This window comes from Anser brachyrhynchus (genome assembly GCF_964034855.1).
Source record: "Anser brachyrhynchus genome assembly, chromosome: 23".
Classification (NCBI taxonomy): domain Eukaryota; kingdom Metazoa; phylum Chordata; class Aves; order Anseriformes; family Anatidae; genus Anser; species Anser brachyrhynchus.
Genome location: NC_137716.1, coordinates 5327055 through 5352526, shown reverse-complemented (window position 1 = coordinate 5352526; position 25472 = coordinate 5327055). Strand labels below are relative to the sequence as shown.

Sequence of the window (25472 nt, the reverse complement as noted above, 5' to 3'; positions counted from 1 at the left end):
AGGAGCTGACTCGAACAAACCGAGGCTGTGGCTACCACAGGGGCAGGATTATCTCAGTGCCCTCCATGTTTCCCCTGGCGAGGACGCACCTGAAAGCTTTTACATTTAATTCCCCCCTCCCAGCGCCTCCACCTGGGAAAATCCCCGGCAGCTGCTCCCCAAAACCACCTCCCAACAGCAGCCCAGGCCAGCAGGCTCCTTATTACAACAAGACACCACGAGTCCTGCGGACGGGGAGCACGGGGGGTGCAGCACAGCTTCTGCTGGCTCTGCAAACCCCAAAACCTGCTCCCAGCAAGGACGCCCCCGCCCCACCCCCCAAAAATAATTCCGGGGCGCTGCCCCTTTAAGACAAGCCGGGAAGGCGGCGCCGGGCGGGGCGGAACCAACTGCGCCTGCGCGGCAGGGCAGCGGCCGGCGGGGAGAAGGGCGCGCGCGCGCGCCGATTGGGCGGCGCGTGCCTCGCCGAGGCCCCGCCCCTCTTCTCCTCCCCCCCTCCCCTCGCCGCGGCCGTCACGTGACCCGGTCGGCGGCTCCCGGCGCGGTGGACGCTGGAGGCCAAGATGGCGGCGGAGCTGGTGGAGGCGAAAGTGAGTGAGCGGCGGCGGCGGCGCCCTCCCGGCCGCCGGGACCGGGCCGGAGCGACCCGAAGTGGGGCTGGGGGAGCTGCCGAGGCTCTTCCCGTTCGGGAGAGACCGCGGCCGGCGCCGCGGCTCCGTTGCTGAGAGGAGGGGGCGGTACCCCCGGGCCTCCCCCCCCCCTCCCACCTCGTTCCCTTCCCCGCCCCGGTAACGGCGGCCCCGGGGGTCCCGGTGTGGTGTTGGAGCTCCCGGGCCGAGCCCTGAGGCACCGCCCGGTGCTGGGCCATGAGCTGCTCCCGCCCCCCCCGGGGCTGAGGAGCGCAGGTGGCTCCCCCCCGCCCCCAGCCGCCCCGCCGGGCTCCTGCCCGGTAACGGCAGCACGGCCCCGGGGAGCGGGGGGGCCCGGGGGGCAGGGACGGTGGGGGGGGGGGGTTGGGGCAGGTAACGGCGCTGCGGCCCGGGGGTTGGTGCGATGGATTGGGGGGGGGGTGAACCCTGTGCTCCCGGGGGGGGGGTGGGGACAAAACCGCTGCTTCTGGGGGGGGCGTGGGGCAGTAACCTCGTGGGGCAAAACCCCTGCTCCTAGGGGGGGGTTGGGGCAGAAAGCTCGTGGGACAAAACCCCTGCTCATGGGGGGTCTGGGGGCAAAACCCTTGTGGGGTGAAGCCCTTGTTCCTGGGGGGGGGGGGGGGGCAGGGGGTAAAAACCTTCTGGGGCAAAAGCCCTGCTCCTAAGGGGGGGCTGGGGGCAAAAAGCTTGTGGGGCAAAAGCCCTGCTCCTGGGGGGAGCTTGGGGAAAAAAACTTGTAGGGTGAAGCCCCTGCTCTTGGGAGAGGCTTGGGGCAAAGCCCCAGCTCCTGGGGGAAGCTTGGGGCAAAAGCCTTGTGGGACAAAACCTCTGCTCCTGGGGGGGCTGGGGGAAAAAACCTTGCAGGGTAAAACCCCTGCTCCTGGGGGGGGCCGGGGGCAAAACCACTGCTCCTGAGGGGAGCAAAAACCTTGCTCCTGGGGGAGCTTGGGGCAAAGCCCTTCACCCAGGGGGGCTTGGCCCCCGTCCTGGGTCCTGGTTCTCTGCCCCCCACCCTCTGCTCTGGCGGGGGGGGATTCATCATCCCTGAGGCTCAGCCGGAACGCGGTTAGCACCTGCAGGAGCAGCTAACGAGCGCCAAGGGGCTGCTTGGCCGCAAAAATACGTGCGGGAGCCTCTTGTAAGCAGTGCTGCGGGCTCCCCCCTGCCTCCTGTCCGGCCTCTCCCGTTGGTTTTGTGAGCCCAGGTCTCCTCTGGAGGAGGTGTGCTTCCAGGACCTCAGCTGGCGCCTCCTTAGCAGGTGCTTGAGCGTGGCTCCACACCGCTTACACACGAAGCTGCCTCGGAGGGAGGAGCTGACATTAACGTTAAACGATTTCTGTAGTTAACGCGATCCCTCTAAGCACCCCTCGGACTGTTACACGCAGATCCGAGCCTCAGTGAGATGTTTGCTTTCTGTAAAACTTGCCCTGCTGTCCCTGCTCGGATCCAGTCCAGACCGTAAACCCTTCTAAATGCAAACCATAAAAATGTGTCGGTTCAAACTTCACTTTATTCACCAGAAGTCCCGAACGAGTGGCGGTGTCGGAGCAGCGAGCGTAAGAATCCGTCCGCTGTTCTCTGCCTCCCCTTGCTGCTGTGCTGTCGGGGTGCTGCACAGCCTCGGTGCTTTTATTTTTGCAAATATTTATCCTTGAGGAGCTTCAGCGAGGGCGATGCTCTCCCTGTTTCGTACTTAGAGAACGCCGAGGCACAGGAATTTGGCCAGGATCACGCAGGTGGCACCTAGCGAGGCAGTGACGTGGATCCAGTTCTCTTGAATTGTGTTGTTCCCCCAATTAAACAGCCTTTCTCTCATCCTTTAAGCTATCTCCCTTTTTTCCCCTTATTAAAGGTATTTTGGGACACTTCACAGCTGCCAAAAACCTTAACTACAGCCAGTGATGTTCACGTGAAGTTCTTTAACGTCGCTCAGGCTCCCAGATTAAGTGACAGATTTCACGAAAGAGGAGGAAATAAAATGGCATTGTCTCTGTAGCGTAATTCCCACACACGTGGAAGCGAATGTTAAGTGTTTCTGGATTCATTTGTAGCTTTCTTTAGATAAATCATCCACATCTTCCATCTCAGGAAATCACAGGGCTGCCATTAACTTCCACAGAATTATGACTTTTCTTTGGGGATTAGGTGTTAAAAAGGAGCGGAGAGAAGAGACCTGCTGTCTCTGTGCTCCTTGCTGGGGTTGCTCCTTGAATTCCTGTGTTTTCCACACACGAGGCGGGCTATTGAGGGAATAAATCTGGGTTCCTGTCGGGTATATTTTCAGGGCAGCTTGAACCTTACAGTTGGAGGCCGCCTGAGTTCCCCCGGCAGCCGGAGAGCAAGTTGGTGAAGATGTAGATAGTTTTTTAGTGCTTATCAAAACACCGAAATCCGTAATAACCAGCACAGCAGCTGCTGGCTGGAAGCGTGGGGGAGTGCTTGGCAAACCCCCCGCACGGAGTCCAGAGGCGTTGTTCTCATGGGAACATGTTCCTCTCTTCAACAGCCTCCTAATATCTTTGGGTAGCCTCAAATACGTGCGTTTTCTTTAAAGTCCTGCATGTATAGGAAGAGTTTGAGGGGGTTTTGCCCATCCGCATAGCACACAGGCGCGCTGAAATACTGTATTCAAAGGTTGGCAGCCCCGGTTCGCTTAAATGCCCTCTGGTTTTCAGCTCTTCATCGTTTTCTTCCTTTTCTTCGCAATAATGAATTGTAGATAAAGGTTTTAACGTAGCTCGCTTACCCAAAGATGCCTGGGACGTTTGGAGGCTTTGAGCGTGGTGGAGGAGTTACCGCGTGCTGCTTTAGGCCTCGTCCCCTGGGGTCCCTGGTGCTTGGAGCAGGACCGCTGTTTGCTGTTTATCACCAATGGCTTGGGGTAATTCAGGCAGTTTAGCGGCGTTGCTCTGGTTTGGGTGAGCTGGGTGGGATTTCAGTTGATGCTTTCTGCTTTGCTCAAACAGCTGCCTAATAATTGGCACGCCGATCGGGTGAGTAACAGGGTTGGGTGCCCTCCTTCGAAGGGATTTTTCGTATTTTGGATGTGGATATATATAGACATATAACCAGGTTGTAGAGAACGGATGTGTTGCCTTTTTATCGCTGTAAGAACGTTTCTAATTTTTTATCCCCTAGAACATGGTGATGAGTTTCCGAGTCTCAGATCTTCAGATGTTGCTGGGTTTTGTTGGCAGGAGTAAAAGCGGACTTAAGCATGAACTAGTCACCAGAGCATTGCAATTGGTCCAATTTGACTGCAGCCCCGAGGTTTTCAAGAAAATTAAGGAGCTCTATGAGACTCGCTACGCCAAGAAGAGCTCCGAAGCCGGCCAGCCCCAGCCCCAGCAGCACCGGTCCCCCGAGGCGCTCTCCATACATTCGTCGTACGACCGGGGCAGCACCGTGGCTAGGACTTCTATCTCCACTCCCAATATTGACTATCCTGCGCTCTACGGGAAATACCTTAACGGACTGGGCAGGTTGCCACCCAAAGTCGTGAAGCCCGAAGTTCGCCTGGTGAAGCTTCCCTTCTACACCACCCTGGATGAGCTGCTGAAGCCAACAGAATTAGGTGAGTTCCCCGTGTGTTTCCAGAATTAGGGGAGTTCTCGGTGTGTTTCCAGAATTAGGGGAGTTCTCGGTGTGTTTCCAGAATTAGGGGAGTTCTCGGTGTGTTTCCAGAATTAGGGGAGTTCTCGGTGTGTTTCCAGAATTAGGTGAGTTCTCCGTGTGTTTCCAGAATTAGGTGAGTTCTCCGTGTGTTTCCAGAATTAGGGGAGTTCCCCGTGTGTTTCCAGAGTTAAGTGAGCTCTCCGTGTGTTTCCAGAATTAGGGGAGTTCTCCGTGTGTTTCCAGAATTAGGGGAGTTCTCCATGTGTATCCAGAGTTAGGGGAGTTCTCCATACACCTGGGTGTTTCTGCCAGACTTGGTCTCGGAGAGAGAAAAATGAAATAGGTTTCAGTGTCAAAGTGATGGCACCGTTTTCAAGGCTCTGTAAAGTCGCGTGACAGGAGGAGGTTGATCCATCCCGTGGTGGATCTCCCTCACCCTCCCTCCTTTTCTCCTTCCCTCGTGCTTTAAGCCTACAGAAGAATATTTCCTTTTTTCTTTCCGCCGCCTTAGAACAAGAACGCGGTCGCTTTGAGATGCGATTTGAAAGCCTGCCTTGTTTGGCTGCGGCTTGCTTATCCCTGCTTGGCAGTGCTGCAGTTTTTGCTGGGACTCGTTACCTGCCTTCCCTCTCCAAAGTAGCAGCAGCGTACAGATGGAGCTCCTCCCGTGCTGCTGTGGCACCTGGGCTAAGCGAGCATGCTGGTGTTTTCCCCGCCGATGCCGGTTTTCAGTGCTAAACGGTCCTGACCCAAAGCCTCCTAGGGATGAAAGGGGGTGGTACACGCTTCAAACAGTTTTTCTGACTTTTTTTTGGCTGTGATAGTTCTATGGTCGTGATGCTGGGTGTTCTGAGGAGCAACTGGGAAACTCTAAGAAGTGATTCCCCCACCTTGGGGCTAGGAGTGGTCTTTTTTTTCATTATTTTAACTTAGAGAAGTGAAGAGTGTTGTCCCAGAGGTTGGGTGTGAGGTTTTTGTAGTGAGGACGGGACGTACAGAGGAGAATTGGCATCGTAGTCTGCTTAGCCTCAGTGTCTCAGAGTGGACGTGGTAACATCAGGCCTCGCTGAGAAGTGCGGGAGCCCGGGGAGCTGATCTTTCTTGGCTGAAAAACCTTCTGAAATGCTTCCAAAGAAAATAAAACCCAGCAACATGAAGATAGGATCGTGCAGGTGCGTGGAGGGCTGCGGTGACAGAAGTGGAGGTGTGAGGTGGCTGCCTGGGGTTACCCAAGCATACAAATACTGGGGATTTGGGCACCTTGTGAGACCACAGCTCAAATGCTTAAACCTGTCCTTTATTTTTTTTTAAATCAAGGGAATACAATCCTCAGGAACAGGAAATGGCCTTCTGTTCCACGTGCCTACACTTTCATGATTTCTTAATTCCATCTTCCTGCTTTTTCATCAGACTCTTTTTTATTCTCTTCTGCCTCAAAGCTAGTTTGTTATCCCTTAGGCTCATTTACCTCCTTCTTCAGTTGTCTGATAATTTCTACCATATGCTTATTATCCTTTGTGTGTGACTTTCCCTTTTTACACCTGGCTCTGTTATTAGCCCTGAAACAAGCAAGTTTGTTTTGTGTTTTGGTTCGCTTTCTGGAGACAGAGTCATCAGGCTTTTTGTGATTTTCATCTTGGTTTGAAGGTTTCATATGTGAAGGCTATGACCATTTGAACAGCCAAAAGGGGGCTGTCACCGTAAAACTGAAATAAAACTGAAAATGCTGCTTGGGGCGTGGGTTCATTCAGCCCTAAGTGTGAGATGACATTTATTAGTCAGAAATGCAAGTGTAATATTTTGGAGAGAAGCAATTCTAAAGATGTGGAAACACCTAGAGATAGGGGCAGGGATTTACTCACTGTGATTAACAGATTTTATTAAAAGCTGACATGAGATTTTCTGTATCAGATCCGAGGTCTCATTAAATTTAATATCTCACCTCCATGTTAGCTGACGCCTCCCTTGGGTCAGCGTGTTCCCTACAGCATATTTGACTCATTTTCCCTTTGATGAGAGAGTTTTCTGCCTGGGGATTGGTGCTGAGGAGCTGGGCGTTGAGCAGATGTTCAGTTGTTGTCCCGGTCAGCTGTTGATCACCTGTAGATGTCTTCCACGCGATTTTCTCAGCCTGGTGGGCCGCGGCTATAATTCCTTCTGCCTACGCTAAAGGACATAGAGGTGCGTTTGTTGCTCTGTACAACTGGGAGTATTTCGACACGGCACAGGGGTCCTGGGTGCGACGTGCTTCTGGAACAGCTTCTGACACCGCCAGGTAGCGCAGCCCCACGTGGGCTGGATGGGGAAGGAGGCGAAACAAATAGATCCGAGGAGAACCGAGTGGTTTGCCGTATGGGAGCCGCAGAGCTTTGCCTTCTGTGTCCCCACCAAGCGTAAGCCCTGTGTGAACCTCAGAGATCCGTAACGTGGAAGTGCCCGGAAGAGACCGCTCTGGCTAAAAACACCTCGCTGCTGCTGGAGCAGCGCCCTTCCCTAGGCTGCAGAAGAGGGGGTTAAGCATATAGCCCCGGTTGGAATAGAGGAAGCGTAATTTATGTTCCTGACGTCGACTGGAAGCACATTTGTTAATTAAAGGCGCTCTCGCCTCCTTGAGATTGAAGGTGAGATGGGCAATGCCTCATTCGGTCTGCAGGCAAGCTGATTCCCTGAAGAAGCGTCAGATTACTGTCGTCCTTGTAGACGGAGGTGGCTTCAGCTAAAAGCAAATAGGTTAGGCTCATCATGAACCAGCTACTTTCTCATATTTGGTGACTACACGCGCAATTCCAGTCACTTGGAGTTTATCGACACGCAGACAGCTTCAGCAGCAGCTTTCTGGTTCGGTCTGGGGATGTCAACACGAAAAAATCCTTTTAATTTACTTAAATCATCACAATTCTCTCGGGTGGGTAAAGCTTAAAATTAAGATCGATCAGATACCTTTTTAGAGGGAGCGAACACTAATTGCCTTTCCTGTATTAGCAGCTAACAAGCAGAGCCTTTACGTGTCCTGCAGTACCTGCGCGCCGTGCTGCGGAGCGCGCTCACCCTCTGGCACCTTTGTGGGTGAAGCGGTGGGAACGTAGCCCCTGCACGACGCCGAATGCCCTTCGGTTCAGTCAGAGCAGTTCCCGTAGCCAAGGAGGAGAAACTGTGTCGTACTGCACCCTGTGTGGACTGTTCTGGGGGCGTAGGGATGCGAATGGGGGCGTGCAACCAGCTCAGCCCCACAGAAACCTCCTGGCAGCAGCACGTCTCTGACATCTCGAAGGGATCCAGCCGTGGTGTTCACAATATCATCTGTCCTGGGAGCATATAATGCCTTGAGCGAGGCTGATCAGTAAGCGTAACAGTGAGGAACGTGGGCTTTGTTAGGGAGAGAAGGAAAACCTTGGAGCAGGGAAACTTAAACTCCTGCAGTCGATGCAGTCCCTGTTTTGGATGGCTGGACCAGGAGCTGCAGGTTAGCTTGGCTCCTCAGAACGGGCGTCCTTTGCAGTTACATCGGGCTACGTTTTTGAAGATGGTTCCCCAAGTCCTTTTGGGTTCAGAAGTTTTACGTCTTCTCTCATTCTGAAGATCGCTGATCAAGCTCGGTCTTAAAAAATTGCTTTCCTGCTATCATCGGCTGTTAAAATAAACTGAGCCCAGCAGTGCTCGTGCGGGTCCAGGAGCCGAGTTGTGGTGCTGAGGCATCTGTCCTGGAGAAAAGACCAAACTGTTCCCTTTAGCTTCAAAAGCCTAACACGTAAATATTGTTCTGGCTACTCATCAAAGATGTGAAGAGCAGATTGGGTACCCTAAAAGCGTACCTACAGGAGGTGGAGCTGATTTTCCAGAGTTAAGGTGTTGAAGGAAAACGAGCTCATTGCTCAGCTCTGTCTTGCAGAAGTTTTTCCCCCCGTCTTTTGGGGATGTTCTCTTGCACTTTCCTCCAGCATCCAGTCCTGATTGTTGCTGATTTCTGGTTTTTTGTTTTTGTTTTTTTTTGTCTTCCCTCCAGCTGTATTTTGTAAAATTGGGGTGTTTTGTGCGAGCCTGCAGCAGGTCCCTGTGGGGGTGGTGGAGAAGCGCCCGTCGGGTCTTTCGCACTGGGGCAGCACGCGTTGATCTCGCTTCTCGTGCTGCAAGCACAAGGAGCTTTTACTGAGTAGCTGCAGGGAAAAACATGGGCAAATGGCTGTTTCTGGAGTTCCTGCGACGGCGGTCAGATGGTGTAGCCAGCTTGCCGTCGTACCCCGGTGTTGGTAGAGGTGATTTTTTGGTGGTTGAGTGAAGGAAGGCGCAGCCCCGGAGCAGTGCTTGCTGCCGCTGCTGCCTGGTGTGCAATAGGAGGAGCAGGTGGGCTGCTTGGAGGTTCAGGTGGTACCGTGTGCGGCGCTGGAGAGGCGAGCGGAGGCTCCTGGATCCCTCGCGGGGTCTGGCCGCGGTGCTGGGGGCATCCCCTGAGGGTCCCGGTTAGTTCTGCAGGCAGCGTGCCCTGCTCGGAGAGAGGGGGGGCTTTCGTAAGGTGAGACGATATAAATGCAAAATAACGTGAGTTTCTGTTCATTTTGCCTCACCAGGTTTGCCTTGTTTTTGTGTAGCTCAACAATCAGAAGGGCAGCCTGTCTACAGGCAGTTATTTAAACAATTATATTAAAAAAACTTTTGTTCTTGTTATTAGAAAGCGCCGACTGCTACAGTCCTTGGGAAACGCTTCACTTCTTGCTGGTTGTTCCGGTCAAGAGGCGCTTAGATGGAAACTGAAATTCAATTAAAAGTCCATGAGGACTTTTTTATTATTTATGAATTCTTCTACTGTATTTTTAAAGCTGAATTATCAAAGGGAGGTATGTGTAGTCAGTGAAGCGGGTTGTCACTGCGTCTTTCAAGATCTTAGAGCTGCTGAGGTTTTATCCTTCCTTCATCTCGTTTTTGTTCACAGACACAGAAGCACGTTTTCCTACATCTTAAACTCTGCTATGTTGGCTTTGAATAAACTAGCCAGTGACTTAAAAAAAATGCTATTCTTGATAAAAAGGAAAAACTGTTCTGTCACTTCCTGTTCTTTGTGTTTATCTTGCGACTTTCACCAGCTCCAGGACTTGATTTTAGTTGGAAACATGCTCTGAGAATCAACTGTGCTCTGCTAGAACTCAATAAAAGGTACTAAGTGGAAGTCTCAGGTTTTCCACATCTGAAGCTCAATTTTAATCACACTAAATGCATTTGATTTTGAATTATGTATGGATAAAAGACCAATTAGTGCTGGGTTCTCAGCTGAGCATTTCTGCTGTAACATCCTATAAAACGCGCCCTCAACTCCAGGTACTTGTGAACAGTGTTCTGTCTCTTAGGGCTGTTTCTTCTAAATTTTTTTTTTTCTTCCCAGTTGATCCTTTTTTTCTCTCTTTCTTTTCCAGAACCAGTCTCATGGTTTCATGCTTTCATGACATTTGTTCTTGTATGAACGTATATGCTTGTTGACTTGTTGATTATTTGAGGAGAGAAGGGATAAAAAAAAAAAAAAGACCAAATCCACCATGTGCTATCAGTGTGCTAACTAGCAAAACAGGCAAAAAAACAAACGAGCACCGCTGTAATCAGCGGTACATTTACCAAAACTTGGTTTATTATCTTGTTATGAGAATGTATGGTGATAGGAGCTCTTGTGCAGCTTGAGGCAAACAGGACTTGGACATAAACAGAGCTCAGAACATTAAAAGAAAAAAAACCACCTTGTGCTTAGCAGTGTAAGAACTAGTTATTGTCAATTTGATGTACATCCTTTTTTTTTTTCCCCCTCTTCAGTCCCACAGAACAATGAGAAGCTCCAGGAAAGTCCGTGCATTTTTGCATTGACCCCGAGACAAGTGGAGTTGATCAGAAATTCCAGGTACTTCTCACCGCGTGTTAGTAGTTGGAGAAACGGTAGCTGTGTAATTCCTGAGTGTTCCCTCTCTGTGGGAGCTTGTGTTCCCTGCGTGGAAACACTGAGGATATCAGCAGACCGCCTACATCCAATGTAAAGCAAATAGCTTTTGTGGGGTGTGGGGGGTACACCACTTCCCATCTAAGTCCCTGAGTTTCATTTCTGCTCCTCTATCCCATTTGAACAGCATATTTGGGCAGGAAAAAAAAAAAAGTATGAAATTGTTGATGACCTGCGTTCTCTGTTAAGCTCGCGTTGCGAATATTTGCAGATTTTTCCTTTGCATCAAAAGTTCAAAAGCTCGACGTGTAATGCTGTTTGCATCTGAAAGAAGGCTTCTGTTTTGCACAGGGTGCTATAGTAACTGCATAGGCAAACATCTTGCACCGATTAGGATTTAGCCTGACCTCTGTCACGAACCAACTTTTGATTTAAACAATGAAACGCGTGAGACACGTCAGTGCAGGCAGTAAGGCTTGCTCCTTCGCTGACCTGCTGCTTTGGTCCTTGCCGCCACAAAAGGCCAACGATGCAGAAAAGGTCCCCCACAACCAAGCATTATATCTCGCCTTTAGAAACTTTAAATATAAGCATCTTGAAATACTTCTCTTCCCATTAAAATCGTACTGTTATAAACTCAGAGGAAGGTGTTGTTTCTTGAATATCCAGTGTTGATTGCTGCTGGAGAAAGTCAACAGAAGCAGTGCAGGGGAAGCTGTGTAAAGACTTAAAGGAAAGGAAACGATACCCACAGAAGTCTTTCAGGGTGATAAAAGACTGCACGTATTGTAGCTGATTCTTAATGCTCTGTTCTGCGTGTATTTGGATTTGTGAGAAAACTTTCACCATCAGCAACATCTTCAGTACAACAGTTTCTCAGCAGGGGTGTCAATGAGTGTCGTTCCCTGTCTAGAATGATCGTGCAGCAGGAGCATCTTCCCCTACCTCTGGTAGCATCCAGATGCTTTCCACACACGTCTGAAACTGTCACACCAGCTCCCGACTGTCAGCTGAACTCGGGTTCCACCCCCCTCTGCCCCAAAATGAAAAAAATTTGTGCCAAAACACTGAACTGGAATGTGAAATGCTTTCAGAAGGAAATCGAGGCTAATTCTGGTGTCTCGCTTAGTGCCTTGAATCCCGTGCAGATCCCTGTACCTGCGTATAAAGCCGCCTAATGAAATCCCCTTGTTCTGTGATGTGTAGTTTTCCTGACATCAGTTGAAATACTGTTATAAACAGTACCGGTGAAGTTAGAAATAATAAGTTGTTCTGCTGGTGTCATAATACACGGATTCCTTGGTTTGCATGAACAGCTTTAATTGAATTATTAAACAAAGTCTTGAAGGAGCACAGTCAGATACACCTGACCTTAAAACCTAGTTTTTATAAATGCTTACAAATAAGAGAACACCAGGCAAATGGATACCTTTCTTCCAACGCTTTTACGGTTTTGAAAGCCCCGAGGAAGGCTGCAGGATGGTGCGTTAGGAAACAACATTTACAGGGCTGCTGATACCTGCAGAGAGAATTAAATAACTTAAGTTCTGGAAAGTAATTCTTTGAAGATTTGTTTTTCAAAATTAGCAGTTTTTTGAGTCTGGCAAAAGCGATGGCTGATTTTGTTTTTTCTTCACACAAGTTTCTGTTTCTTCCTTAATTTACTAGGGAGTTGCAACCCGGTGTGAAATCGGTTCAGGTTGTACTAAGGTATGTCGGAGCATGGGGTTAATGTACCGTGAAGTGCAGCGGAGGGGAGGAGGGGAATGCATTACCCAAAGATAATAAGCTTCAGCGTGGGTTTCATGGCTGTAAAGATAACCTACAGTAAATTGCTTGTATACATGCAAGTGTCTTAAACTCTACTTTCTAACCTCTCCTTACATGTACCACTTGAGTTAGTGCTGCGGTAGAAAACAGCAGGGTGTCGGATTTGTCCGCCCAAATCTCAAGGCTGCATGAAAACCTGGAGAGCAGAGTGGAATTGGCTTTGCTTTGGCCAGACGAGGGAGCATGGGTTGGTGTGGTAAAGGTTGGCTGCTGGTTGACGTGTAGAGCTTCGAACCGGCGAGCAGCGTGGGGATGTTAAACGGGGTGTCGTTTCTTTGCAGAATCTGTTACACAGACACTAGTTCTCCCCAGGAGGACCAGTACCCCCCGAACATTGCGGTGAAAGTGAACCATAGTTACTGCTCGGTGCCGGTAAGTTGGCTCCGCGGGGACGGGCGACATTGCAGCTTTGGAAGGACTGGTGGAAGTATTATTTATTCTGATGAATGCAGATGAGAAGGCAGGTTATAAAAACGCACGACTTAGTTTAAGGTTAATCTTCTAAGGGGTTATCCGTGTTCATAAACTGACCTTGCAAAAAGACTCGATCCTTTTCACTTTGTGCTAGGTCAGGCTGTTCAGCTCCCTTCTGCCCCTTGAAAACTGCGTGTGGGTTAGAATTTAGTGAAGCTGATGGATAGATGTTCCCCAACAGCAGCATCTTCAGTTTTTAAAACAAACAAAAAAATCTTTCTGCCTTAGGGCTACTATCCATCAAACAAACCCGGAGTGGAACCGAAGAGGCCCTGTCGTCCCATCAACCTCACCCACCTCATGTACCTGTCTGCAGCCACCAACCGCATCACCGTCACCTGGGGGAATTACGGGAAGGTACGTGCCGAAGGAAGCTGCACGGAACTGCACCAACAAGTGCAGAAGAGCAGCCCTGCTCATCCTTTCCCCTCCTCCTCTCTTCATTCTTTTCCTTCCTCCTTAGAGCTACTCCGTGGGGCTGTACTTAGTGCGGCAGATGACCTCGGCAGAGCTGCTGCAGAGGTTGAAAACCATCGGAATCAAACATCCCGAGCTCTGCAAAGCACTTGGTGAGTACGTCTGCCTGAGAGGTGCCTAGGGGAGGCTCACTGCATGCCCCTTACACTGCAGCATTCCTAACAGCCCGGCTGCTAGAAACGTTTCGGGAACAGCCGCCTGGTTCTGTGCGATTGCTTTCCTCCAGCTGTATAAAAACACTTTTTGTTTGAACAGGCTTGCTAAGATGTTTGTTAGTCGTATGAAATTGCCCCAAATCCGTGTGCAAGTGCAGCATTTCAGCAGCGTGCGTCTCTCATGGCTCTGCAGAAGCTCTGCATCACTTAGTTCGATTTAGGCTTTGTCTCCAGGTTATATCGTGATGAGTGCCGCTGAGGGCCGGTGTCATTCTGATGCGAATGGCTTCATGCCTTCATCTGAATAATTATGAGCTGATGAACATTGCCACAGCACCTCGGCCTTGACCCGCACTATATCCAAAGGAGCTTTCTGGAGCAAGGGATCCTGGTGAAAATGTCCTGCTGCCCACCCCACCCCCTGAATCCTAGGGGCTGGCAGTGGGATTTCACCAACAGAACTTTCAAATGCGTTGCCAGCTTCAGAGAAGAGATGATCCCGAGAGATGTTTATCCTAGACCACTCAGGTAAATCATCATGGTATGAGGCAAATAAAAAACGTTACGGAAATGTGAGGGGAAATTACCTTTTCGAGGCAGAATCGGACTTGCTTGCAGCTCCAGAGACTCTGGAGGATTTCCAGTTATGTAATGTTAGAGGAGAGGCCGTTCTTGGTATTTCGTTCTGCATCAGAGAACTATCATAATGGTCTTTAAAACGTGCCTCTTAGATCGTGGACAACTCCTACCAGGTGTAAGAAGCATAATCTTGGAGACAGCTCGTAGGTCACAGGGGAGATGATGATTTCAGGCATGTCAGGTCTTCAGATGGCTAATCCACCTCGTGGGGCTTATTGCTGCTCTAGCCAAACTCTGATCTTCACGTGCGTAAGTGCAGCAGTCCTGCAGCACATGCACACTTTTACATCTGTCTAGCACAGCACATAGTGTTCGTGGCGGTCTTGACCACATTAGCCCGCTGACAGCCAGCACTTACCTATTGACATGGGAAACACAAATTTCCACTTGTTCTGAGAACAGTGGATATTTAACGTTGGTTGTGTTCATCAGAACCTCAAACGAACGAGCAGGTGCTGCTTCTGAGTCGTCTTAAAATGCAGAGGATCCCCTCCTCCTTGTGACATTGCGCTCTTCTTGAAAGCAGGCTCAGCAGTATGCTCTGTTCCCTTCAAAGCAAGCGTTTGCACGGTGGCTTCCTGAACTGAAAGCGGCAGGCAGAGGTTCTGAAAGCAGCTTTTTTTGCCTTTTCCACTTGGTAACAAACCTCCGGTTCTACTGAGCTGGATAACCAACAGCTTTGGCTGGGTGTAGGGGCAGAGATGAGCTGCACTTGGCGACCTTAAATTTAACCAAATAGGAACATTATCTTGTTTCGCTTCACTTCACTTGGCCTGTTACTGCATGGAGGTTGTTTGGACGTCTGAAACTGACGAGCACAAAGAGCTTGTAAACTTTGCTTTTAGAGCTCTGGCCTGGACTGCAAACGATTCCCCTTTCAGCTCGTTGCAATATCCCTCAGTACTTACTAAAGCTCCCCTTTGACTTGGGTTGCATCTCGGGGCTGACTCATCTTCCTTTGCATATGCTTCTGTTGACTTTAGTAGGAACGTTGTCTGCAAACAGATGCTTGTATGCATGGCTGCGGATCCAAAAGCAGTTTAAGACAGCTTGATTCTAATCAGGAGGTCCTGGAAGACGCCCATTTTTCCTTCCCATGCATCCTAATTCATGCACAGAACGTGCTCTTAGCAAAAAACTTTGTGAAAATTAAGCTTGGATGACAATTCTCCTCATGTGAAGAAAGCAACACCAAACCTTGCAGACTTGTGGGAATTTCACATCTGAGGATTCGCTCTAATTAGAGCTGCGTGTTGCAAAACTGCACGCAGCCTCATTGTCTGCAGATATCTTGTTATGATCTGCAAAGGTCAAAATAAATGCTTGACTTGCTCCAAAGAAATAGGGTGATGCAAGTGTCCTGGGCCTTTTCAACAGCAGCAGCTCTTCTTTAGGAGTTGTAGGGTCGTTTAACTTTTTGATTCTGCACCTTGAGGCAGGACCTTCCCGTGTGGGACTTGCATACCTGCTCTTTTTGATTTGCCTGCAGCCCCTCTGGGTTTTCCTTTTTCCCTTTCGGTATGCGGCAGCAGGGGCAGGACTCTCCCTCCTTTCCTGATGCCTGATTCTTTCCCAGCAGATGCAGGATCACTGCTTTTTGCATGGCTGCCTTGCTCTTCGAGCTGCCTCTCCCCTGGTACATCTAGGTCTTTTTGTGGTTCCTTGTGCAACAGTTTGCTGGAAGAGATGAGCTGGCCAGCATGTAAACTGAAGAGTTTCAGCCCAGTAGCACTAGGAGGAGGCTTGTTTATTCGATGGAGAAATCCCGATTTCCTGTCAATTTGACTGTATCCCGTGCTTGCTCACTTCTGGGGGGGCTTTCTCAGAATTGCAGGGGGCAGGGGCATGCAGTTAACCCTCCCCTATTGCCACTGATCTCGGAAGGGAATAAAATCCATCCCGCTTGTGCTAACGAGCAAATAAGTCTAAACTGACTTCTTCCTGGGAGCCTGTTGCTGTGTGCTAGAGCTCTCTGTCCGCTCTTTCGCACTCTGCCAGAACAACTGCCCAAACAGCAGACGGCCCAGGTACGTGGGTGTTGCAGGCTCTCTGAAGGCAAATAATGACAAAATTAACACCCAGTCGACTCCCTCATTATGATACTAACACGAAAAAGCTGCTCAGCAGTGTGGTTTCCTTCCTGTGCTCCAGCTCTCCAGCCTGCAGCTTCACGTAAGAGGTAGAAGGGTTGCTAAAAGAGCCTTAGCAGTAACTTGCAGTCGGTGTGCACCTCGTTGCCCTCATCCCAAGGGATGGACCTAAATCCATCCTGTCTCCTTCGCTTGGTCTGCCTGGATGAGGGGCAGCATGTGCCACTTGGCTCGTTGGGAAGGGAGTCAAGTCAGGGACCGGGGACTGTAAGAAAATGTGAGTTTCCTGGCGGACAGCTGGCCTGCAGTCCATCGTGCCCCAGGTTTTTGGCTAGCCACGCAGCGCAGGCAGTGCTCTACTGAGCTCTGAAGGCTGCACGAGCCAGGTCTGGTACCAGAGCTTTCTGCCTCCTGCATTCCCTGTCTCTGACAGGCAGAGCTTGTCATCTGCGGTGGAAATGAGTTGTAGGCAGCCAGGGGCTGTCAGCGAGCTTCTTGACCTGTGCTACGCGTTGTTCCCAGGTTTAAGCTTGCATCTGTTAAATGTTGTGCCCTCTACTCTTACTGCAGTAAAGGAGAAGCTACGCTTGGATCCGGACAGTGAAATAGCTACCACAGGTGTTCGTGTCTCTCTCATCTGTCCGGTAAGTCCTTGCAAGACATCTTACCCTGTTTTTTGTCAAGAAATCCTATTCTGCTGCCAGACCTGTTTTGCGAGCTGTCGAACCTTTCCTCGTGTCTCAGACGCGTGCTGCTGAGGAGGAGAGCTGTCTGGTGGTAGCCTGGGTGGGGTTTGTCCCTGATCCTCTGCTCTTCGCTCCAACAGCTAGTGAAGATGCGGCTGTCCGTGCCGTGCCGGGCAGAGACCTGCGCGCATCTGCAGTGCTTTGATGCGGTCTTCTACCTTCAGATGAATGAGAAAAAGCCCACATGGATGTGTCCTGTGTGTGACAAACCAGCGCCCTATGACCAGCTAATAATTGACGGGTGAGTGCATACGCTCCTGTCCTCAGCCTCTTTCTTTTCTTTCTGCCGGGCGTGGCACCTCGCTTTTTGGTCTGTGCATCTGATTGAAGTCTACCTCAAAACAAAGCTGGAAGTGCGTTCTGCTCATGCATAATGTTCCGACGTGATTGGCTTGGTGTGCTACAGCAAGGCTTGCTTGTCGGTCTGCCCTTCCTGATTTCTGGATTACACTGAAGCGTTTTAAGAACCGAGCGTTTACTGCCTCACTCTTTTCATCAGGCTGATGAACCCGCACAACTAGCTGCCTTGGTTGACAGATGTCATGCTGCGCGGAATAAACCCACTTTATGAGCACCCGATAAGGTGATTTTTGATAGGAACCATCTTCGTGTTCTCTTGTTGGTGTGAGGTGCTCATAAGCTGGCAAGCAATTCTTGGCGTGCTCTAAATTTGGTTGGGGGAACCTTTGCCAGCTTTTGTAGCAAACATCCTGCAATGTGTAGCCCCCCAGGAAAGAGGTACAAATGCAGCATTTGTGCTAGGAACGTTCTCTTTCTACGGTCTCACTCTGAACCTGGCATAGTTGGCTGTAAAAGCGCAGGAGGGAATTGGAGCAGGTAAATTTCAAAGCGCATTCGGACAAGGGTGAGGCAAGAAATGCAAGCCCCATCAAAAGTTCTTCAAACGTGAGTTTGGGGAAGGTTGCTTTAGACTTGACACTCAACTTGTCATCTAGCCTTCGGTCTGTGTGGGAGCGGTGTTTAACTCTGGTCCAGAGCTACAGGAGCTTGCCCTTTTTACCAAAGAGAACAAAGGTCTCGCCGTAAGTTAGGAGAGCTGGGTGCTGTGGTTGAGCAGTGTAAGAACACTTTGCAGGTGATTGTTTAAAGTCGAAGCGAGCCTTTACACTGGGGAGCTCAAATATGCAGCCGTTTGCGGAGAGGATTACCCAAACCCAGCAGATCTCCCTCTCCTGGTTGCAGACCTGGTGGATGGAGTCCCGTACGCAGGCTGCAGAATGAGCCGGGCTGACAGCAGGCAGCACCTGAGGCAAGCCAGGAAAAAACAAAAAAGCTGGCTGCAGTGCTCATCAGCCCCAGCAGCGTGGGTTCCAGAGGCTGTCTCTAGAGGAGAGCTCGATAGATTGCCTGGCTTCTGTTCAAGAGTAAAGGAAGGAAGGAGAAGCGAACTAATGCGAGCGGTGACCTCCGCCCACCCCCCGGCCGAAGCTTTGCTGCTGCAGAGCGCGGGGGGGCTGTTGGAGGTGGGCTGGGATCACTGCCGTCCGTAGCGGTGCTACGTCAGCCGAGCTGCCAGCAGCGCTGCGGACTGGTGGAGCGAGGTGCGCGGGTCCCGGCTTCTGGGAAACGATCTCCGCCCTCGTGGCTTGTATAATTGGCCTCTAATGCAGATTCACTGCGATGCCGGGAGTGCTCGGAGGAATTGCTCAGGTGCACCCAGCTCCCTCGGCGCACGGTGCAGTGAAGTGAGCAGACGGGTCAGCCTGGCGGGTGCGTTCCCATGGCCGTGCTGACAGCGCTCGAGCGTTGCTGCGCTCGTTGGTGCTGATCTGATCCAGCGGCTGTGGCTTTTCAGGCAGCCCGAAACAGCCTGGGCACAGATAACCTGTTTGCTTTGTCCTCCGGCCAACACCAACAGGAAAATCCAGTTCCTTCTGAGATCTCTGACAAAGCTGCTGAGGCTGAAGGGGAAAGTACAAGGGGCTGGACTGGGGAACCTCTGCAGATCAGCAGCACGCTTGTCCCTCTTGGACAAGGAGGAGGAAGAGGAGGTGGTCATCACTGCTGAAGGCTCGGCACGTTTCTCTGCCCCTGCTCTGCAGCGCTCAGGAGTGGGTTTGGGTGCTGGCTCTGTTGGGTGGAGGGGTAGCCTTCGGAGCCTCCTGGAAGTAAGCTGGAGGGGACCTGCTAGTCACGGCTGGCTGTCGTTAGCTAACGAAGGGGCGTAGGTTCCTAGGGAGGTGGCTGGCTGCTCGTGCCTGAGATGCTCTGGGCCTGGTTAGCTTGGAATTGCAGCCGTGGTGGTTGCTCTGCTGGAGGACAGGGCTGGCTGCGGGGCCGCATCTCCTACTTGGGCTGGGAGAAAGCAGGAACGTGCGCCAACAGTTCCCTTGAGCTTCTCAGATTTTTGCTATTGGCATTCCTTGATAATGGAAGTGCCCAAACCCAGAGGTGAACAACCCTGCAGAAGGGCAGTTCGAACGGCAGGGCCAAACAAACCTCACGGGCAAATGGTGGGGACGTACCACGAAAAAGCAAGTACCCGGGCTGTGAGGTGCGATAGGGCAGAGCAAGCCCCTCGTTCCGGTCGGTGTCTCTGCAACAAGAAGCATCTGATGTCGAGGTGCCTGCACTGGGGATGCTCTCAGAGGTGAACGTGCTTTTTTTCTGTAGCTGCATGTATTGTTTTGGAGGCTGCCGTGGTGGCGTTGGGAAATAAAGATAGGAAGCGGAGTGCTGCTTGTTGGATGGCTGATTTCCTAGCAGCATGGGCTGCTGTGGCCTCGGCCGACGTCTCGGTGGGGACGGCCTGGCACCAGCCCTGACACAGCTCTGGGTCGGGTACCCCAGACTGGGGAAACTGGGTGAAGAGGCAAGGCTCTTCTAATTGCACGTAATTAAAACGTTAGTTCACGGTTCAGGTGCGTTGTCAGAAAGGACTGGGATGGTCTGCGTTGTCAGAACCTGTACTCGTTTTATGGGAATAAAACGAGCTCTTGACTGCAAGGGCTGTCTGTTTGGCAGCCTCCTCCTGCTAATGCCACATTTCTCTTAAATTGAAGGCTATTTAAGGTGAAGATCCAGGCTGCTGGCCAGGGCTGCTGATTGCCTCAAGGTTAATAGATGGCATCTTCTCTCCCGTCCAGGCTCCTGTCAAAGATACTGACCGAATGTGAGGATGCAGATGAAATCGAGTACCTGGTGGATGGCTCCTGGTGCCCCATCAGAGCTGAGAAGGAACGGAGCTGCAGCCCCCAGTGTCCAATATTAGTTCTAGGTGAGTGTCTCTGGAGCTAAAGGCCTGACATTTCTGTAGGAAGCGTGCACGGATTGGGGAGCTCTAATTTTGCGGGGGGCTTGAAGAAAGCTGCGTGACGCCTAGAAACACAGAACATGCCAAGTTGGAAGGGACAAAAAAAAAAAAAGGGATCCCAAGGATCACTGAGTCCAGCTCCTGGCTCCATACTGGACCCCCCAAAAAATCAAACCTGGTGTCTGAGAGCCTTGTCCAGATGCTTCTGGCAGGCTCGGTGCGCTGGGACTGCTTCCCCGGGGAGCCTGTTGTAGTGCCCGAGCACCCTCTCGGTGAAAAGCCTTTTCCCCTTGTATAACCTGAGGCTCCCCTGGCTGGGTCTGGCTGGGAGGGCTCCCTCGGGATACCCCCTCGGTTTTCACCCTCTCCAGAAGGGGAGCAGCATCCACCAGGGTGCGTGACGTCCCTGCGCACCAGTCCCAGAACAACCCAGTGGGTTATTCGGCAAAGCTGCGTTATTTCCAGAGTGGCGCTGAGACAAAAGTCAGGTGTGAACCTCTGCAGTGAACTCTGAAACATCAGCAGCAAGACCAGCCCCCGACAGCGCTGGGCTTATTTTGTGGGAAAAGGGGATTTTGACTTAGGAGGCTCTCTGTCTGGCAGCCTCGTGAGGTCGGATCCCCTAGCGGCGGTGTCCTGTGGCAGGGTTGGCGGTGCGGTTGTGTAACGTCGTGCTCTGCCAAGCCAGCTCTCGGGCAGATGTCTTCCAAGCGGGCGGTGCAGGTGCCGTGGGGCGCTGCAGCAAGTCCTGACCCTAAAGAGCCTCGCGTTTGTGGTGTGGGCTCTTTTTTTAGGCAACTGCTTAAATGGAGCTAGTTTCACGTGCTCTTTTACCGAGTACTGCACAGCCGTGAGAGACCAAGAGCGTCAGAGCATCCCCCGAACTGGACGTTAATTAATTAGTAGGGGTCTTCATTAGTCCTCCCTTCCCTGCCCCCTTTCAGGTTCCTCAGATGTGAACGGGCTGCTGCCCACCCCTAACGGTAACGGTGAGAACGGCAAGGCCACAGCTGATGTCGTGGATTTAACACTGGACAGCTCCTCGTCGGAGGAGGAAGAGGAGGAAGACGAGGAAGAAGACGACGACGACGACGGACCCCAACCAAAACGACGCTGCTCTTACGAGAAAGGTTTAGTTTCTGCCTGCTGACTGCGGAAGCAGCTCTGAATCTCAGAACGGACAGACTTGAATACTCTGGTGCTTATTAAACTGGAGGAGGGGGAGAATGCCCTCTCCCACCTCGTCTCCCTCCCTCCCCGATCTCCTTTGACTTTCCTATTCCAAATTAACCATTAAAAACGAGAGAGAGAAAAAAAAAATAAATAAAACCGTTGAGCTGCTTCTTGGTTGGAAAACTACCCCACTCAAAGCCTGACCCTGAAACCGGAGTCTGAAGTAAGGGAAGTGTCTTAAGGCAGCCAGAACCCGCGGCGCGCTGCTGCCCTGCACCAGGACCGTTCGGCTCGGTGGAGTTCACCTGCGGACCGACAGGACATCCGACTCCCGTGCATCTCCAAAGCTGTGTGCATTTTTATTGTCTTGTTGAAATAAGCATTCCTGGTTATCTAAAAGTTTTGCTGGACATGTTTTGGGGGGGTGGGACGGGTGGGACGGGGGGAGGGACAGGAGAGGAGTTGGGGGGGGGGGGGTGGGCGAGGGAGGTTTGTATAACCCAGCGAGCATAGAGGGGGGGTTTTTAGGGGTGGGGATGGGGGGCACGGGGCGAAAGGGAAGAGACGTATGATTGGAATCGCACTGTTCTAGATAGGAGCTCGAGCAGCTCTGCACCTCATGTAAAGAGACACGTTTCGAATCTTTTAACCCGACCCGAAGGTAACGTAGAAATTTGTGCGTAGTGAATCGTTTTAGTTGAGCAGAAGCCATGGGGAGGGTGGGGAGGGCTCGAACCACAAACCTGTTGTATTTTTTGAAGTGCAATAACTTGGTGTTTTTGAAGACTCAAAGGGCTGCGCATTCCCTTTTCCCTGAGAAGGCTTTGGTGCTGGAGGCGGCGGCGGCGCCCTGCAGGACAGCTGGACCCCTGGCGCGTGGGGCGGGCGGGCGAGGGATGCGTGGGCCTTCGAGAAAATGCCAGGTGGGGGAATCTCAGTTTCTAGCCAACTACCTCGGTAATCTCCAATTCAGGTTTCTTTCAGTCACGACCCGGTGCGCAGCCCGTCGCTGGCACTGCTGGCGGCACTGTTGGCAGGGCGTCGAGGACAGAGCCGAGGGACGATGCGCGGAGCCCCGTGGCCACGCGTTCGCAGCCTCTGGACTTTCCACTTCTCTGTTCAAGGCTTTGGTCCCAGACCCAAAGCTACTGCTATGCTCTTGATGGCAAAAAGTTGATGTTGTTTTTTTTGAGTTTCCAAATGGTAACCTTTTGACTTTTGTCTTAGAGAATTTTTGTAATTGACTTTGCGTAAGCAGCTCTGCTGTTCCCACTAATGCCTCTGAAGTCTGTTTTGCTTTAGACCTTGCTGACTTTTCTCATCTGGGGATGAGAACAAACGTTGGAGGGAAGCTGGCCGGCGCCTCTGCCCCTTGGCATGCCCACGGGACAGGTGGAAAGCGAAGGGGACGGGGTTGGGGAGGCAGAACCGTGCGGCGGCGCCTTCCCAAGCACTCGTCCTGGGTCAGAAAAACCATCAAATTCCACCCAGAACCGTTTTAAGTCCTTGTTAGTGACTTACCTGAAGGCGTCTAGGGACGGAGCAAAGAATTAACCTCTCAACGCTCTCGAGGAAGCTGAAACCTATAGACCCGGCATCTCTGGGGCTTCCGTCTCCAAATCCTGCCCCTCCGAGGCAGCGAGCCCGGCCTGCCCCTCGTATCCCACCGCAGCAAAGTGAAGCTGGGGGGCAAACGGAGGGGGGGCCCTGCGGGAAAGCACCGCGTTGTCCCCTCTGTCCCCGAGCCCCCTGTGGAGCCGGGGGGTCCCCCAGGGGCTGGGGCAGGCCCGTGGCGTTTGCTCTTCCCGTTCTTGCTCCCGCAGAGAAGCTCTTATTTGTACGGCAGACTTTTCTTTATCTTCTCTTTTCTTTTTTTGTTTGTTGTTTTTGTGTGTGTAAGCAATATGTTTTCAGGTTTAAATGGGGGCAGGGGCGGGAAGGGGGATTCCAAATGAAAGAATTGGGTAGAACTCAAAAATTAAGTTTTGCTGTATAAAGTTCTGTGGCTCACAGTAGCTTTAGAGTCCAGTTTTTTCTAATATTTGTATTCTAATTTAATTGCTTTTAAATTTTCCAGGCCAAGCCACTGTTTGGAAACATCATGCTTCTGTTACTGCTTTCTGTTTGAGTTGGCCAGCTCTTCCTGTACATATGTTTTTTCTTATATCCTGTTTTTTTCTTTTTTTGTAAAGAGAAGAGAAAAAACAAAAGAAAATTATTTTTCTTTCCCTCAGTACACATTCTTCAAAGTTCAAATTATAGTGTTTGTTAAATAAAAAGAAAGATTTACATTTAACTCCGCTGTCTGCTTGTCGCATTGCTCCTGGCCCCCAAGCCCCAGCAGCTCCCTGTGCCCGTGGCCAGAGCCCCCTCTGGTTCCTGCCGGGGGTTTTGGGTGCAAATGGGGGGTTTGGGGTTCAAATAGGGGCATTTGGGTGCTCTTTTGGGTGCGTTTCCCCTTCATCAGGGTCCAGGTGCGGGCAGGGGGTGGCTGGGGACGGCGCGGGGTCTCCTTCACCCCCATCCTCGCGGGCACCTCGGTGCCACTTTGAATTCCTCCACCTCCAGCGGATTAATCATTTTATTTATGAGGCTTAAAGGCCCAAATCCCGCTAAACCCGGGGCTTTGCCAGATAAACAGGCCGCTTTGCAAAGGCAGCCCGTTTGTGAAAACACAATTAGCAAACCCTGTAATCTGCACTAATTATCGGGGCCGGCCCGCGAGCCCTTCCCCTCGCGGACACCCGCCTGCGCTGCGGGGACCATGGGGGACGCGGCGCCGGGGGGAACGCGCCCGCCCGGGGCCTCCTTCACCATCGAGTACCTGCTGTCGGGACGGGATGGCGGGGGGCCCCGCGCCCCCCCTGCCTCCAGCAGGAGCCCCCCGCCAGCCCCCCGAACCCCTGCGGAGCCCGGGGACAAGCCGGCGCAGTCCTACATCGCCCTCATCTCCACGGCCATCCTCTCTTCCCCGGAGAAGAAGCTGCTGCTGTCCGACATCTACCAGTGGATCATGGACAAGTATCCCTACTTCAAGAACAAGGTGAGGGCTGCCGGGGGGGGGACGGCAGCGCTGTTTCGGGGCTTTTTACCCCCCAGGTTGTGGTGCTTGGGTAGGGGGGGATCGATTGGGAGCCAAGCACCGGAGCAGGGATGAGACCGGGGGGGGCAGGGGGAGGTTTGACTCACCTCGTCTGTCTGCTGAACCCCACCTGCTGGAAAAGCGGGCCAAAATTCTGCGGTGGTTTCGTGAAGTGCAGCTCGGGCCAGGCTGGTTCTTCGGGTCAGTCAGGCGCTGTTCGCTCTGGTCCCTACTGACGTCCAGTGCGGGCGCCGAGGCGGGCGCGGGGCTGGCTGACGGCGCCTCTCGTCCCAGGAGAAGAGCTGGCGCAACAGCGTGCGCCACAACCTGTCCCTCAACGAGTGCTTCGTCAAAGCTGGCCGCAGCGACAACGGCAAGGGCCACTTCTGGGCCATCCACCCCGCCAACGTGGACGACTTCGCCAAGGGCGACTACCACCGCCGGCGGGCGCGCAGGCGCATCCGCAGGTGAGCCGGGCCGGGCCGGGGGGGGTTAAGGGGGTGTCCGGGGTGGGCCGGGTGGTTTTTGGGGTCTGAGGGCTGACCCCGTGCTCTGCTTCCCCTCGCAGGCTGGCGGTGAACATCGGCTACTGCCACCCCTACGCCCTGTACGGCCTCAGCTGCTGCTGCCCCTGCTGCCCCCCGCTGCCCGCCGGGCCCCCCCTGGCCCCCCCCGGTGCTGCCCCCCCTCGCCCTGCCCGCTGCCCCCCACCTCGCCCTGCCCGAGCGAGCGCGGTGGGGACGGGTCCCCGGCCCCCGGGTCCTCGCCCCCCTCTTCCCTGGTCCCCGCGTCCCCTTCCTGTAGCCCTGTGCTCGTGTGTGTTTTTTTTTTGGGGGGGCAGATGGGGGCCCCACGCAGGACCTGCTCAGAGGGAGCTCCGTGGATGCCACCAGCACCCCCATGGGACCCTCCCCCCCCCCCCAAAACCCTACAGGCCATGATGGGGCCGGAGCCAGCCCCCGGCACCGTGTCCCCATGTCCCCGTGCCCCCTGCTGGGGACCCCCCCCTTTTATCAGGGTGACCCCATCGGGGGCCTGGCACCTCCTGGCACTGTCATGGGGGGGACACGGGGGGGCTGAGCAGCCGGGGTGGCCACGCCACCGCCCCTGGTGGTCCCCGTCCCCCACGGGACGCACATATGGGGCTTAATCCCTGCAGTGGGGGGGGGGGGGGGCAGCGGGGCTGCATTTGCCCGATTAAGCCGCCGTTTTGCTTCAGAAGGGAAGGGGGGGAGGGGGGGGGGCCCTGCCCTATTAATTTTATTTTTTTTCTGCCGCTAATTGTCCCCGACGTCCCTAATGAATATCGCGGATCCCAGGTGTTAAGTGGCATTAGGGCGTCTCGCTAAGAAA

General features: G+C 52.6%; 1 protein-coding gene across 1 annotated transcript; it reads left to right on the top strand.

Moving 5' to 3' along the window:
* The first annotated feature begins 433 nt into the window (after window positions 1–433).
* PIAS4 (protein inhibitor of activated STAT 4) lies at window positions 434–21193 on the top strand. Its single transcript, XM_080566241.1, has 11 exons — window positions 434–590; window positions 3789–4224; window positions 10059–10143; window positions 11848–11889; window positions 12291–12381; window positions 12712–12840; window positions 12947–13052; window positions 16415–16488; window positions 16671–16831; window positions 19698–19828; window positions 20809–21193. Exons 1-11 carry the CDS (start codon window positions 564–566, stop codon window positions 21012–21014), a joined length of 1488 nt encoding a protein of 495 aa, XP_080422367.1. The 5' UTR covers window positions 434–563; the 3' UTR covers window positions 21015–21193.
* The last annotated feature ends 4279 nt before the right edge of the window (window positions 21194–25472 follow it).